Genomic DNA, 16,148 nt, shown 5'->3' on the forward strand with positions numbered 1-16,148 from the left:
AGATATTTAACCTTTGTATGCCTCAGTGTCTTTCATTTGTAAAATGAGGATAATAATAAATGATGACCTGACAGTTTTGTGAAGATTAAATAAGTAAACATATGTAAAAACATTTAGTTAGAACTCTTCCTCTTATTTGCTAAGATCTGTGTGTGGATTTGGATCTAGGAAATGGCTGATGCTTGTTTGATGTGATGCACTGCTGGAGGCTGGAGCGGCTAAGGAATAGGTCTTCGCTCCCCACTAGCCTCCTCATTGAGAGAGTGGAAAGCACTCTTTCTTTTTCTTTTTCCCCCCAGGGAAAGGTAATTAGGTTTATTTATTCATTTTTTTTAGAGGAGGTCCTGGGGCTTGAACCCAGGACCTGGTGCATGCTAAGCATGCGTTCTACCACTTGAGCTATACCCTCCCCCTGGAAAGGACTCTTTCTTGAGGGGCCTCCTGATCCTTTTGAGACCCTCAGGGATCTGAATCTGATCAAGACCCAAGCTCAGGTGCAGTGTCTTCTGTCTGGTAGCAGAGCCTCCGGGGAGATGGGGCTAATCAAAAAGACAGATCGAAGGGCTCGAGTGCATACCTGGGGCTACTGAGAAAGTGGCTTGCTGGAGATGCTTTGTAGCAGTGAGTAAGAATTGATCATTAGCATTTCTTCCCAACTCCATATCCAGTGAGGTCCCATAAGTAGCTTGAAATCAGCCGCAGTAGGAATATTTATACTGTGGAAATTGGAAAATGCTACAGATCTATGCTTTCTTCCCCAAAGAGTCGATTATTAGATATTTAGCAGCACACCACTGGTCTTACTGTTCTCTAGTTGGCAGATGTAGACTCTTGGGATGCTCTGACCTGTCACAGAACTGGCTTCTGGTACAAACGGTACTCAGGATCTCTGGGCATGAATTGGGCAGGGAGGCCTACTCGGTTAGCCTGCTATCAGTAAGGAGCTTTTTTTTTTTTTTTTTTTTTTAAGTCATACATATTGTATGTTGACACACTGAGAAGGGTGAGGGGCATTTTCAATAATACATTTTAGAAAACTGTTCATTATTTGGCTAATGTTTATCTGAGTATAAGATCTAGAAAACAAAACAAGGAAGCATTGAGCGCTGAATATTTTCACGCCCAGTATCCAGAAGGCCCCTTTTTTTTTTCCCCTCCTGTTCATGGTTATTAAGAGAGCATTGTCCTTTCTGAAGATGCCAGTCCTGTGATGAGGCAGTTGAAGAGGTTGAAGCTTAGGGCGTATGAAATAGAGCTGGAAGGAAGCATGCTGCTGTTCCGTTGGAAGCAACAGGGAGTGTAGGCCTATAGAACACTTCTTCCTTGAGGACAGCTCTGAAAGGTACATGACTTGCATGCGGTACTTTTAGGAGAGGGATGCTGAGCTCTCTAAGAATTAAACACAGTGTTGTCAGGCCACTCACTGCCATTTTCTCTTCTCTTCTCTTCTTTTTTTTTTTTCTCCTAGGTCTCAGTCAGTCTCTCCCCCTCCAGTTCTCTCCCCACCAAGGAGTCCCATCTACCCGCTCAGTGATAGTGAAACGTCAGCTTGCAGGTACCCAAGCCGCACCAGCTCCCGGCTGCTCCTCAAGGACTGGCACCCCCGTGATCCTTCACCCCACAATCCTCAGGCCCCCTCCCCAGACACTTCACCACCCATCTGTCCCCTCAAGGCCACCAGCTTCGGTTATTTGGACGGAAGCCCTTCAGTGTGCAAGAGAGAGGACCAGAAGGAGAATGTCCAGGGGGCAGCCCAGGATGTAGGGGGAGTAGCTGCCTGCCCCCCCCTCGCCCAGAGCACTCCGTCCCTGGGGCCAGCAGTGGGCCCGCGGAGTGTCTTTCTGAGCCGCACTGGCCCCCGTGCCCACAGCCTGGGCATCCGGGAGAAGATTTCAGCATGGGAGGGTCGCCGAGAGGCTTCGCCCAGGATGAGCATGTGTGGAGAGAAACGGGACGGCTCTGGGGGCGAGTGGGCAGCCAGTGAGGGCTGCCCCAGCGTGGGCTGTCCCAGTGTGGTGCCGTCCCCCTGCAGCTCTGAGAAGACCTTCGACTTCAAGGGCCTCCGGAGGATGAGCAGGACCTTCTCCGAGTGTTCCTACCCTGAGACCGAGGAGGAAGGAGAGGCACTCCCCGTTCGGGACTCCTTCTACCGGCTGGAGAAACGGCCAGGCCGGAGTGAGCCCAGTGCCTTCCTCAGGGGGCCTAGCAGCAGGAAGGAGAGCTCAGCAGTGCTGAGTCGGATCCAGAAAATTGAACAGGCCCTGAAGGAGCAGCCAGGCCGGGGACTCCCCCAGCTCCCTAGCAGCTGCTACAGTGTAGACCGAGGGAGAAAAAAGACTGGGATCTTGGGCACCTTGGAGGAACCGACAGGGAGCTCGAGTGTGAGCGCTGGCAGCCTGGCAGGAGGAGTGACCGGAGTTGGGGGGGAGGCGGGCCCACCCCCAGAGAGGGAAGGCAGTGGCTCCACTAAGCCAGGGACCCCTGGAAATAGTCCGAGCTCCCAGCTGCTGCCATCAAAGAGCTCCCCTGATCCCGCTGTGAACCCTGTCCCCAAACCCAAGCGCACCTTTGAATATGAGGCTGACAAGAACCCCAAGAGTAAGCCAAGCAATGGTCTACCTCCTTCACCCACACCTGCTGCTCCACCCCCCCTGCCCTCCACCCCAGCCCCACCAGTCACCCGGAGACCCAAGAAGGACATGCGTGGTCACCGCAAGTCCCAGAGCAGGTAATGAATGCCCCTTCGGGGCCTTACAGCTGGGCACAGCAGCTTTGTTTTCGATGGAAGATGCTAAAGCAGACTGGAGTTGTGGGTCACAGTCAGTAGTGCCTTATAAGTTCTGGAGCACCAAATGATTGTTAGGTGAAACATGAGTCAGGCCAAAAAGAGATTGATGTTTCTTCTGCTCTTGCAGGATATGGATACTTAAACATGAGTGGGAGGGGGAAAACCTTTTTTCCGAGTGCTGTGTGCTGAAGATGTTGGCTGGATTTGGCCTTTGGAGTGGAGTCCTGTCGAGCTTCCTCTGTGGGAAGGGTAGGGGCACCTTGTTTGTAGATAGAATAGGCAGTCCCTTGAGGACTAATAAGATCTTAGCCTCATGACTACCTGAAGTGCCAACATTAGAAATTTATTCCTTAGAGTGAAGTATTATCTGAATACTGCCTGTTGTCATTGACTCAGTAGTGTTGATACATTGAACATGATTTTCTCTTTCCTGAGGGCTGCCTGACCATATAGGAACCTGGGCCTATAGGAAGAAGGGATCTTTGGATCCTGAAAAGGGATACTGATTGGAAAAAGGAGAGGAAGAACATATCACCTACTTCTTGGCCATGTCCAGGAAGGACCTGTTTTGAGACTCACATCGGTTTCCTGGTCAGTCCCAGGGTATCTCCACAATTAGAGTGAGTTGGCAGCTGGAGCAGCTGGAGCTGGTGCAAGTTGACAGGCATCTTGTTCTCTGAGTTGGAGTAGGCTAGGAGCCCGCTGTCTTTGCAGGCCTGTCCTCCTTCCCTCACTGCCTTTCACTTCTAACCCAGAGGCAGGTGGGCATTCAGGTTTGTTTGACTTCTGGGGATTCTTCAGTCTGACCCCATACTTCAGGCTTTTATCCAGCATATCCCATCTCATATAGAAACTTTCCTGCCATGTGCAGAGAGGAAGACATCACAAAGGTTCAGACTCATGAGCCAGAAGAGCCCTTGGCTAAAGGTAATCCCATGTTTTGGCTTACCTCAGCATGCCCACTGACTCTTTAAGTCTACAACAGTCTGCCAGGAGTGTTTTCTTTGTCCTTATTCATCCATTTCTACAAATAACCTGTCTAGAGCCTGCTGTGTACCAAGCCTGGTGAGGGGGACGGAGCAAATGAGACGTGGCTCTTCCATTCAAGGAGTTGGTGATCTGGTGCAGGAGATTGATGCACAAATAAATCATAGCTGCTGTGCCATGTGCCCTGATCCCTGTCTAGGTGGGATGCTGCAGAGATCCAGAAAGAGACATCTAACTGGGGGGGTGAGGGAGGCCTCCTTGCAGAGGGAGTTGCTGAGCTAAATTCAGAAGAGCAAAAAGCACTTAGCCAGGTGGAAGAAGGGGGGGGGGAGTACACCAGCCCGAAGGTTTTACACATGCTCACACTTACGTCTATAATACACACACACGTATGCCGTACATGGTGGAGCCACTTCACATACGAATTAACAGCCAATTTAAATCTGTGCTCTTAGGAAAAAAAGGATAAACAGTTCAAAAAGTACAGGCTGTTTTATTTGCCTTTCCACACAGTGAACATATTCCCCTGAGGAGCGTAAGACAGAGTTTGTGTCTGTTGTGCCATGTACGATTCCTATATTTAATGTACTTTTTTATTTAAAAACATACAAACCAAATATTTCTTCTGGTACTCAACCAGAGAAAAAGAAATCTGTTTAAAAATCTAGGCGAGAAACTGACTACAAGTCATAACGAAAGACAGTGTGTTGGTCCTCGACGTGGTACCTTTCTGAGGGATTTTCGAGGACAGTTTGGCTGAACGTGATCTGGGTCATGTTTGCCAACTTGAGGACTACCTGTGTAAGATGTTGACTTCACTGTGTACGTCGGTGAAAGCTTGGTCTCAGACCAACAGCGGTCTGTGGCCAACATTCAAGAACAGCTGTGCTCAGCCATTGGGTTTTTAACTGGTTGAGAAGTCTGAGCCAGAGACAGAGACCTGGGAGTCGTCATGCTAGAAATGGTAGACACTGTGATGGTCGTCAGTGTTGGGCCCCCAGAAAGTGCAGAGTGAGAGAAATAGTCCAGAAGACGGAACTCTGAGATCCTGGCATTTAAAAGGCAAGTGGGAAAGGAGCTCCCTCACAGGAGCCCGAGAAGCAGTTGGAAACTAGGAGGGACTGAGGGACTGTGTCGTAGAGGGAAGGGAGGAGAGGGCCAGTGTGAGGTGTCCAGCTGTGTCGAGGCTGCAGAGCAGCCAGGCAAGCTGAGAACAAGCCATGGCTTTTAGGACACTTTCAGTCCTTGACTTGCACCCCAGGGCCTTCAGGGGGTGTTGTTCACTAAACAAGAGAGAGAAGACTGCATTGGCTGAAAGGTCTGATGGTACCCAAAAGAAGAGGGAAGTGTTAATGGGTGAGAGGAGGGATTCAGTCAGTGCCTTGCCTTCTCTCCCTCCCCAGGAGGGCCCTGCTTTGGAGAGGGAGAGGATGCAGCTGGGGCCAAGCCTTAGATGAGGGATAAACCTCCCTGATGAGGGAGAGGAGGAGAGAGGACTGTGGGCTCAGGGTGTCTGAGAAGCTAACCAGCTGTGGTTTTGAAATTCTTCAGTAGAGGGGAAGGTGACTGAGGGGATGGAAAGGAGTAGGTGACTGGCTGAAGGGAACCTGGGTCTTGGAAGTAGCTTCTGGCTGCAAATTGCCCTCCTGTTCCACCTCAGAGGTGTTGTGATTTGTTGTAAGGGCTCAGCCCCTTCCTGTTTCAGCAAACCGCCCACCACTAGCTGCTTCCCCAACCCCCAAAAAGCCCTGGGCATCATCCGTCCAGTGTTGAGCCCTTAGTGGCTGCTTAGTGCCAGAGCCCTTGCTCGGATGCAGACATGATGTGAGACTCTAAGGGCAGATTAGGCACTCAGTTCCTGTGGTAATGACAGATACTTCTCCAAAAAAATATTCTCCAGGGCTTGGAAGCTCAAGTCAAAGGCTCAGATCCTGGAGTCAGAAAGCATGGGTGAGCCCGCCTCTGTCACTTCCTCTCCCTGGGCCTCCAGCTCCTCGGTGGTAAAATGGCGCAATACCTAGCAGCAGCAGCATGAAGATTAGTGGATGACACAGGTAGAACATCCCACATAGCACCTGACACATAGCATCCTTTTCAGCTGTGATGGTTGTTACTGGTATTATTTGCAGGCACCCAGGCTGGGGCCTTTCAGACCATCTGTCTCTTCATTTGGATGGTCAGTTTGGATCCATCTTGACTCTCTACTCTGTAGCTGGTTTTGTGAAGAGGACCTCCAGTCTTTGATGTTGCCCATGGCGATTCCCTGACAGGGTAGCAGGGGTCTAGTTCAGCCCGAATGACTCATACTCTTGTTATCCACAGAAAATCCTTTGAGTTTGAGGATGCATCCAGTCTCCAGTCCCTGTACCCCTCTTCTCCCACTGAGAATGGTACTGAGAGCCAACCCAAGTTTGGATCCAAAAGCACTTTAGAAGAGAATGCCTATGAAGATATTGTGGGTAAGCAGTGGCAGAATGGCGGGCTGGTGATCATGGGTGCTGCAGAAAACAGGAAGCGGAGGGACATTCCCAGGTCCCCCTTCAGACACAGCCCAGCTTCTGGAACTCCTCAAGGAAGTGGGCATCAGAGGAAGCAGCTCAGCAAAGACTGAGCAGCTGAGAGATCAAAGCCTGGCTTTGAGTGAACTGGAACCCAAAGGGCTTCTGGGACCACAAAATGGGGGAAACTACATCATCCCTTTCTTTTATTTTCAAAAGGCTTTGGAGTCGAAACGTGTCCTTCCCTTAGCTCTGTATCCTTAGGCAAATCACTTAACTTTTTTGCCTTTCACTTTTCTCTTATGAAATGATGGTGATGATCTTATGATGGTAACAATAACAATAAGAATGTTAATTCACAGGATTATTGTTAGGATTAAATGAGATAAAATATGTATCAAAGTACCTAGCACAAGGCCTGTTCCTTAATACGTATCTCTCCTGCTCTTCCCTGAAAGTGAGTGATATCAAGAACCATGACAGGATCTGCGATTTCACTCTGCTTGAAGGCTAGCAGGTCTAGCCAGCCCCACTTCACAGGTGCTGGTGGAAGATGGAGACAAAGGACTTTATTGCTCGTGGCACAGCAGGCAGCAGGAGCTTGATGCTCACACGGGGTCCTCTTGCTCCCAAGTCCCTGGGGCAGTGTGGGGAGGTCCAGGTAGACATGGTGGGTCTGCATCCCAGCTGAGGAACTCCAAGCTTCAGAAACCCCAAACTTTTCAAGGGGCTGCTAGCAAGCCTGCTCAACTTTGGCCCCAGAAGGAGACATTATCCTCATTATTCTGGTCAGGAAACGGACCTGCTCTGCCCTCGAGGGAGACACTTCTCTGTCTTCCAAGGCTGTGTGCTCTGTAAACATCTTTGAAAAGGTAGTCTGGAACCGTGCATTCCTCTTGCTCAGAAGGTCAGAAATGTAAACCACCATGGAGACTCGTCCTCCAGCAACTGGGAGGATGTTGTGTTGGCAAACTTGTGCTTGAGGGTCAAAGAAAAGACCACAGCCTAGGTGGGGCTGGGTTTATTTTTGGCTTTTAATTCTGGCCTGATTCTCTTCAGTGGGGGCTTCAGTTTTGTTCCCGTAAAGTGCTGGTCCCTTAAGAGAAGCTGTGTACTCGTGCACTTGACCATTCCTGCCCTCATCTCTGTCTCTGTCTTGGGCCTTGAGGCTAGAGAACTGCCTTAGTGAACGCATTAGGGAGAGGAGTGGCCCTGGGGGAGAACCCTCCAGATAAGACTGGGACCTTATCTGGGTCCTCTCTCCCTTCATTTGGTTTGAGCCATCAGTTTCCCAGTTTTCTCCTTACAACTTGGGGGGCCAGCATTTTGGGGAGCCAGTAACAGTGCTTGGATCCGCACAGGCTTTCGCACTGCTTTCCCAGGATTGGAGTGTGTAGCCATCTGAAATTCTGTCGTATCAGGAAGACTGTGGGAATGAGATCCCCAGAACAAAAAGGGCTTGGGGAGGAAGGCCTCTTCCCTTACCCCTGGGAAAAAGCTTCGTGTGCACGGTCACCCAGAGTTGAAGTCAAGAGCTGTGGGGGTCAGGGGCTCAACCCCATCATCCTCCGCACCCCTGAGCAGGGTATGTACACTCCTAATTCCTCTAGTTTGAGAGCAGTTGTCACGTGTCATTGCTGCCCAGGGCCGTGGGGAACACCCAGTGTGGCTGATGTGGGGACAGAGGAGGCTCTGTTTTCAGCTCTCCCTCCTCAGGATGCCAGGCGCTGCCAGCACTGGGTCCTCACTGCTCTCTCGTCTCTGAGAAGCCTTCACAGCCCTTCTGTGCTGCCCAGGGGTTTCACGTCGGGGCGTGTTCTTGCCTCAGCTGAACTGACGTAAGAGACAAGGGTGCTTCAGCCATTGCTCCCTGTCCAGAGTCCCACGATTCCAGGGCTCTGGATGGGGATGTTTGGGGGCAGTGTCTGGTATGTGTGGGGGAGTGGTGAGAATTTTGGAGGCACTGTTCTGGGCCATAGAACCGTTCTCTGGACCTTCTTAGATCAAGTGAGAAGAGAAAGAGGGAGGCAAGTGTGTCTGGGCCTCAGTCTCCTCACTCAGTAGAGGGGCCTTTCTGCCACTTTGGGATATTGCATTAGGAGACAAGAAAATAGAGGAGCAACCTGGATGCTTCTTGGATAGATGAGCTAGAAGCTAGAGGGTAAGGGCTGGTATGAGGAGAGATTGCAACTGGGGCGTGTTCCTGAGCTGCTCACCTAGTGTCTGGATATTTGGAGCATTATGTGGAGAGGAGGGGGAGGGGGTAGGAGGGGAGGGCACCTGGGTGTTTTGTTTTGCCCTTGTGGGGTGCGGGGTGGGTTTCAGTGTCTCTGGTTAGTTCCGTGCCCTGGGCACATTTTCCTCCTTTATATCCCATAGCAGCCCCATCTGAATTTCTAGACCTGACCAGGGAGGCTGGAGGGAAATACAAGGGGGAGTCTCTTCCTCTCAGATTCTGGTTGATTTATCCCTTTTTCCTTCCCTGGAGACAGGCCCAAGAGTTTGGGCCCCCCAGAGGCTTTTGTGGGGGTGGGGGGGCCCTTGTTGCTGAACTCTGAACGTCACTTTCACTTTTGTCTGGGATTGACCAGTGCCTCTGACTTCCCAGGAGCCTTCTCCCTCTTCTTGGCGTAGTCTGTGCTCTGAGAGATTGAGGTCGTTTCTGGGGCTGCTTGCATTATCCAGCTCTAGTTCTGCCTCACTTGCACAGGGACAGACAGAGCTTTGTTTGGGGTGTGTGATGGTGGGGCTGGGGGTGGGCGCAGAGAGCACCCACACTAAGTCTTTATCTTGGGGACCGGCCGATTGGACTGGAGTTCCTGGTCTGTTACAGGTTGAGGGCCAGCTGGCGCAGAGACTCGTGTGTTAGCTCTGTGTGCCACGGACTTGAACGAGGGGCCCTGAGAGTGTGCTGCCCTCCTGCCCATACCAGGCATGACACCTTGGGAACGGGGGCGGGATACTCCAGAGCAGGCCGAGGTGTATCCTGCTAATGTGCGATAGGGTGGCTCAAAAACGGTTACTGCCATGCTGCGTCCTGGGGCTGTTAATTCTTGCCTGCCCCACTTGACATCTGCCTCTGGAAGATGCTGCTATGCTACAAAGCCTTATAATCATTTGCATTCTGAGCCTGACACTTAAAAATGCACCCAAGGAAGCAGCTTGTTAGAGAGTTATGTGGAGTGGCCTCGGCGCCTGACCAAGGAGCCTGGGCCGCATTCCTGCAGAGATTCCCACTCCCATCAGCTTGCTCGGGCTGAGGGAGAGTTTCCAGGAACTTGAGCGGGGTGGGAGCTGGGGACAGAGCCAGTCAGCCTTACTGCAAAGCTTTCTGAGCCTCTGCTCTCTCTGCTTTCTTCTCTCACTCGTCCCCAGGCTGGGGGACAGTAGGGAACAGAGGCATCTAACCGCGTAGAGGCTGCCGCCCAGAGGTGCAGTCCAGGGGACGGCACCCGGGCAGTTGGAAATGGTGTCCGGGCTTGGAGGTTGGGTAATCACTGGTCCCCTAGACTTCCCTATCTGATGTGCTGTGCGTTGTTGGGGGTGTTGGGCCCTTACCCTGGCCCTCCCTCCACTGAGGGAGGGAGGGGAAGAGGCTGAGAACCAGGAGAAACAGCTGGTTGAAAGCAGGAAAGAGTTGGGGAGGGTAGCTGCAGACCCAGGGCCCTAGCCATGGGTGTGGTCTGGGAAGCTTAAGATTCCGTTTGGAAGAATTCTCAGTACCAGTGCGCTTACACACACACCCCTTCTCTAACTGGTTCTTCCAGTTACGCGTATGTTGTGGAGTGGGGTGTTTGGCACCTGTGGTTAATGACCAAAGGAGGTGTGTCGGGGGGTAGCGGGGCCAGATGGGGCTGGGTTCTTCCTTCAAGAGGGTCCATGTGATAAGTTTGGACTCTGACCAACCCCTTTAAAAGAGTGCAAAAGCAGAAATTCTTGGCGATGCCCTCATCTGTTATCTCATCGGCAAAGCTGGGAAATGTCGAGACCTCTGGCTTTCACAGCTGGGCCTGATGAGATAGGGCTGCTCAGGGCCAAGGCTCCAGGGAGGAGGGCCACCTCTTCTCTCTCTCCAGGGGCAGCGTGGATAGCCTTCAAGGAAGCTGTGTGGGCAAGCATTCAGGTTAAAGCCTTGACGTCAGCCAGGCTTCCTGCCTCCCGTCCGTGCCCCTGCTAAATCTTCCCCAGGTTTTCCCACTCAGCTGCTGCTTCTTCAGCCTGGCTGTAGCTCTGCTCCCCAAGAGGTGGTTCTGAGCCCTATTCTCCAGCCCTCCTCCTTTCCCAGCTCTGAGCCATTGCTGTGGGATTAATTTGCTCTCAGCAGGTTCCATTTAGTGGCTCTAGGACTTGGGGTCTGTTTGGTCTCTGCACATCCCCATCCCTGGGCACCCTTACTGCCTGGCATGGGAGTGTCTCAGTGAGGCAGCTCCAGAGGGTAGAGCTCCAGGAAGTTAAGAGTAAGAGGTGAACTGGGGCTGGGAAGGGCCCAAGCTAAGGCTGGGGAGGCAGGGCTTGGGCCAGGGCCAGTGGTCATTTCCTGGAGAAGTGATCAGTGGCCTGGTTATATCAGAGAGGATGTTGAACGTTGCTGGAGAAGAAAAAGGCTGGTGTTAGGGCTGGGCAGGCAGGAGGAGCAGGCATTTGAGGCTTTCCTGAAATTTAGTTTTAGATGCAATACTAGGTCTGAGGACCTGGTGTTCCCAACTGTTTTCAGCTTCCAGGTTATCACTGATGTTCATTGATTACTTTCCAGGGCCCCAGTCTCCTCCCATCTATTTTCGGAGCTTTAGATTTTTTTTGTTAATGTTCAAAGCTTTGATTTTGGGTAAAGAAAGAAGGAAGACAAGAGAAGCGGTGAACAAGGGAGGAAAAGAGGGTTTGCCTTGGGATTTATTGACATGGCACTCAGAAGCTATTAGGAAGCTGAGAAACATCTATCTAAAACAGTGGCTCTTAATGGGGCTGGGTGGGGCTCAGTTTCATCTCTCCATCCATTCACCCATCCACCTTTCAGTTTCTTCTTCCGTTCCTTTTTTTCCTTCCTTCCTTTGTCCATCTGTCCACTCATCCACCTGTCATCCATTTGTCCATCTGCTCAGGGGACATTTGACAGTGTCTGGAGATATTTTTGGTTCTTACCACTGAGGGGATGCCGCTGTCATTTGTTTTGTGGATCAAGGCCAGGGTTGCTACTGAACACCCTGCAGATGCACAGGACAGTCCACCACAACAAGAATTATCCAGCCCAAATGTCAGTAGTTTGTAGGAACTCTGATCTAAAGGAGTTGAAACAAGGTCATCCTGTTGGTTGGGGGATATGACGATAAGGGCTCTGGCTGGTCATGTAGCCCAAAGCAGTTTAGATTTGATGAGCCTGAAATAAATGTTCTTCCTGTTCTTCTTGCCCCCATGTGAACAGTGATGCTCTGGTCCCCTCTCACAGGATCAGGAAGACTGCCTGGCATTCTCTAGTCGTTGCTCCCCCAGCTGCACTGCTATAGGATATATGTTGGAAAGAGACCAAGAAATACAGAGTCTATCCTGATTCCTCCCTGAGTGCCCACAGTGGGGTAGGCTGGAGAAAACATGCAGGGGATGCCAGTTTCATATTTGGCTTCTTGGCTTCTTGAGGCCGGGTTGCTGGGCCAGCTCTGCTTAGTCAGGGCTCTGGAATGGAGACAAGTCATTTTCATAGCATGACTGTGTTACAGGAAAACTGCTGTTCCATTGCTGGGGACTCTGCTTGGTGTTGGGAATCTCTTAATCCAGTCCCAAATCCTTTCTTGACCTATCTTTGACTCATAAGTTTACAGATTTATATTGCTCCCATGACAGTCTAATTAACTGTGACCAAAATCCCCCCTCACAGCCCCACTCCCCTCCCCCCACACCTCTGTAAAGGCATTTCCTAAATTCATTGTGGTTTTTCGCGATAGTAATAAGTAGATACCACAATTGGGGGGAGGGACCTTGGTTTTGGAAATTGAGAAATCCGAAAGCATAGAGAGATTGTTTTTTCTCCTTCGTCCTATTCTAGGAAAGCTTAGACTCGCAGTGGCCTCTGTCTAGTCCCATGGCTTTTTCTTCTGCCTGTTCCCTGAGAAGTGGCATCTGAACTCCCTGGGAGTGTGAGGCACACGCAGGCATCCATGGGGCTCAGTGGTCACTCAGGCTCAATCCTGCTCTCCCCTGTGTACTTCCTCCAGCAAAGCTGTATGCTGGTCACTGTACCTGGGTCCCAAATAGTGGCATTGATATGGAGAGGAGGCTGTGGAAAGACGAGAGAAAGGAGAGCAGAGGGCTGTATTCACTCACAGTCCCCACGGACCTTGTCACTGTTGTGATTATGCTGCACAATTGAGCCAGGACTGGCCTCGCTTATGATGTTACTGTATTTTAGAAAAGTCCAGTTGTGTGTTGGCGGGAACGGGGCAGGAGGTGTGGTTTGGGAGAGGGGGTAGCACTTCAAGAGCAGGGACTATGCTTTGGACTTCCTGTGATTTTTCTGGTCGTGCCAATATAGCACCCATAGCCATGGATTTTAGAAATGAGTCCTGAGAAGAGAAGCAAGAACTACCCCCCAACCCCACCTCTCTGGCCCAGACTCCCTTCAGGCCTCTCACATCTCCCGTGCGTCACAGCAGGAGAGTTTATTCCAAGAGGGGACTGATGACCATTCTCTTGCTGAGGTCCGTGGTGGAGGAAGTGGAGTGACGCAACAGACCGGTTCATTGAACAATAACACTGAGCACCCACTACTTACTAATCACTGCTCTGGTGTGGGGTCACCTCAGTGGGCCAGACAAAAAGCCCTGTCCTGAGAGAGCTGTTGAGCAGTGTGCAGGCGAGAGGGAGGCCTGGTAAAACCTGGCTCCCTGGAGTTCTTCAGAGTGCCTCCATGCCCATCCCCAGAAGTGGTCCTCAGGGAGCTGTTGGTGAAGGGACAGGCGTGTGACCTCTGAAACCCTTTCCTGCCTTGAACTGTGTATCTCTGGGGCTTTTGCAGCAGAGGGACTGGAGCCAAGGAAAGACGTCTGATGTTGGCTTTGTCCTCTGGCTGGGCACAGGCGGGGGTGGCTGAGCCAGTCTTGTGCAATCCTTGAATTTATAAAGGAGAGACGAGACAAGGCTGAGCTGAAGTGGGAGTTGGGGGGGGGGTTCAGCTTCTGGACTTGGAGCCAGGATCTGTTTGTAGCCTCCCCCCTGCAGACGGGCAGCTGCGTGACTCATGAGCTGACAGGCTAGGCAGAGAAGCCACTCTCTTTGGTTCACAGGAATTCAGCTTGTTTATTTGTGTGTGTGTGTGTGTGTGTGTGTGTTTGTGTGTTTCCTTCTCTCCTTCTCTCCCTTCTCTAACTTCTCCTCCTCTGCAGGAGATCTGCCCAAGGAGAATCCATATGAGGATGTGGACTTAAAGAGCCGAAGAGCAGGACGAAAATCCCAGCAACTGTCTGAGAACTCCTTGGACTCTTTGCACAGGATGTGGAGTCCTCAGGACAGGAAGTACAACCACCCCCCCGCTCAGGTAACGGCAGCCCCGACTTGGTCCTGTGTGGTCAGCACGAGGCGGGGCCAGCTTCCACGCAGGCTTTTCCCCTCACTAGTGCTTGGCAGAGGAGGTGACGTCAGGAGAGAACGCTGCACTCAGGGACTTCTGCCATGTTTGCTGTCCCCGGGGACAGTCAAGAAGTGCTCTCAGGGAATCCTGTCCTACCCTCTTTCCTTCTCTGCTTGGGCTCTGAGCTGCAAAACTAAGACAGGAGCCCCTGTGGTCTCCTGTGTAATCATTATTCCTCCCTGCCTTCTGTGGGAAACAGGAAGACAGGTCTCGGGCTGGAGCCTTGGTGCTCTGCAGCTCTGGCAGAACTGATCTCAGCACTGGCGTTTGGGGGCCAGGCATAGGCCCAAGAACCAGATTTGGAGAACTAGACAGGTGTCTGCAAGACCTGGAGCTGCTCCCATGAGGTGAATGGGTGAATGAATGAATCTCTGAGGGTTAGACTGTTAGAGGCAGAATGAAAGAAAGGTGAAGAGTCAAAGGAGGCTCTCAGATCTTAGCTCATTCTGGCCTTGTCCATGGTGAACAGGAGGCAGGAGACTGGAGATCTTTTCTTGGACCTACCCAGGCAACTAATTCTCTATACAAATGGAATACCTAGATACTTTATAACTTCAGCTAGAGGATATAAAAATGATTTCTTCTGGCTTTGGAATGATGTGATTGTTTTTATAAAGGATTTACCTTTTAGTGTGCTCTGTTCAAACAAACTTCCATTGAATTTGTATTTCCAGACCAATTGGGTGGGAAGAGGAAACTAAGGGAGGGAGGAAGGAGGACTTGCTGAGGAGTGATGAGAGGCAATGCAAGGTCCAGACGACAGGCAGAAGGCATGCCAGGTTTGCAGGGATGTGGCCTTTCTAGCAGTGAGCAGGATCTGCTGAAAGTAAGGTGCCCTGTGCCGAAGGGTGTCAGTCTAGATGGAGGGAGGCCGAAGGTAGGTAAGGGCTAGGGATGCGGGCAGCCCAGGACCAAGTAGGTGAGGGAGCCACTCTGAGGCCTGCCTTCCTGGGCTTTGGTGGTCAGAGCCCAGAGCCCCATGTTCTCCCTGGAAGAAGTGAGCAGGGCTGGACTGGCATGTAGATTCTGGCTTCTGCTAGAGAAGCCCTTTAGGACCAGGGCTGAGTAGGGAAGACTGGCTGCATCAGCCATGCCCAGTAATGAACAGTCTAAGCCTCGTCCCAGAGTTCAGGGGGAACCCCCAGAATTCTCACTTGGCCTTCTTTTTCCACTCAGATGACAACCCAGTTTTCTTAGTCTTTGCTTTCTTTTTTCTGGCAGAAGTAGTTAAGCTTTCTTTGTGGAAGCAAGTATCTAATCTAGCCCTGGCCTGCTGATTAGCAGTTGAGGTCTTAAAAGAGGAAACCCTGGTAGATGGAAACGCCAGGGTGGGATATGGGGAGTCAGGGGTGCCAGCCTGTGGCTTCTATGTTCAGGCCCCAGTAGGCAGGTGCCAGCCAAGGCATCTGTGGTGAGTCACTCACCCGTGTCCCCTCCCCCATGCCAGCTCTCCCTGAAGCCCGGCAGCCAGACCCTGCGCAGTGGGAATTGGTCAGAAAGGAAGAGCCACCGGCTGCCACGATTACCCAAGAGGCACAGCCATGACGACATGCTGCTGCTGGCTCAGTTGAGCCTGCCGTCTTCACCTTCCAGCCTCAACGAAGACAGCCTCAGCACCACGAGCGAGCTGCTGTCTAGCCGCCGGGCCCGCCGCATTCCCAAGGTAGCCTCTCCAGATGGAGCCGCTGGGGCTGGGCAGGTGGGCAGGCAGGCAGGCAGGCAGGCAAGCAGGTGGATGGCTCTTCTCTCCCTTCCTTCCTTCTCTGATCTGGGCCTGCTTCCTCCATTCTCCTTAACTAGATTTGAGTTCGTGCACTGGCCTTTCTTTTTCACCTGGCTAATCCTGTTTTCTTATCAATAAAGATGCACTAAGTGAATAACGCTGTGCAGATGTTAGGGGAAAACAGGCTAGCCTGGCCCCGGGGGGTGCTCCATGCTGCTGGGTGGATGGAAACAGTCCTTAGGAGGCTCCCCATTGATGAGTGTGGAGTGTGTGTTTCCAAGTCCCTGCGTCCACATAAGTATCTCTAGGCTTTGAAGGACCTAGGACTCAAACATGGGTCTTCCTTTCTATAACTCTCAGAATTGAGAGTTTTCAGCAGTGATTTGCACACATAGGCAGCCAGGCCCAAATCCCCAGCCCAAAGCAGCAGGATCTAGCCAGTTGGTATTTTTAGCCTGCAAACAATGCTTGGGTATACTGGGAATTTAGCTCCTTCCTGCCAGGGCCCCGGGTTGTGGCCCAGAGGGGAAAGGC

At 51.6% G+C, this 16,148-nt stretch overlaps 1 protein-coding gene across 9 annotated transcripts in view; it reads left to right on the forward strand.

Annotated features, from left to right (window-relative positions):
• The window catches only part of DENND2B (DENN domain containing 2B), a 143,329-nt gene that overhangs the window by 106,529 nt on the left and 20,652 nt on the right, over nucleotides 1-16,148 (forward strand). For 7 of the 9 annotated variants that reach the window (XM_032489073.1, XM_032489072.1, XM_032489074.1 and 4 more), the window contains 4 exons: nucleotides 1,469-2,728; nucleotides 6,098-6,234; nucleotides 13,647-13,798; nucleotides 15,339-15,554. In XM_032489073.1, the coding sequence (XP_032344964.1) occupies nucleotides 1,469-2,728; nucleotides 6,098-6,234; nucleotides 13,647-13,798; nucleotides 15,339-15,554 (1,765 nt within the window). The remainder of the gene's footprint in view (nucleotides 1-1,468; nucleotides 2,729-6,097; nucleotides 6,235-13,646; nucleotides 13,799-15,338; nucleotides 15,555-16,148) is intronic. The other 2 variants (XM_032489077.1, XM_032489076.1) reach the window with 1 other exon arrangement.

This window comes from Camelus ferus, chromosome 10 (genome assembly GCF_009834535.1).
Source record: "Camelus ferus isolate YT-003-E chromosome 10, BCGSAC_Cfer_1.0, whole genome shotgun sequence".
NCBI lineage: Eukaryota > Metazoa > Chordata > Mammalia > Artiodactyla > Camelidae > Camelus > Camelus ferus.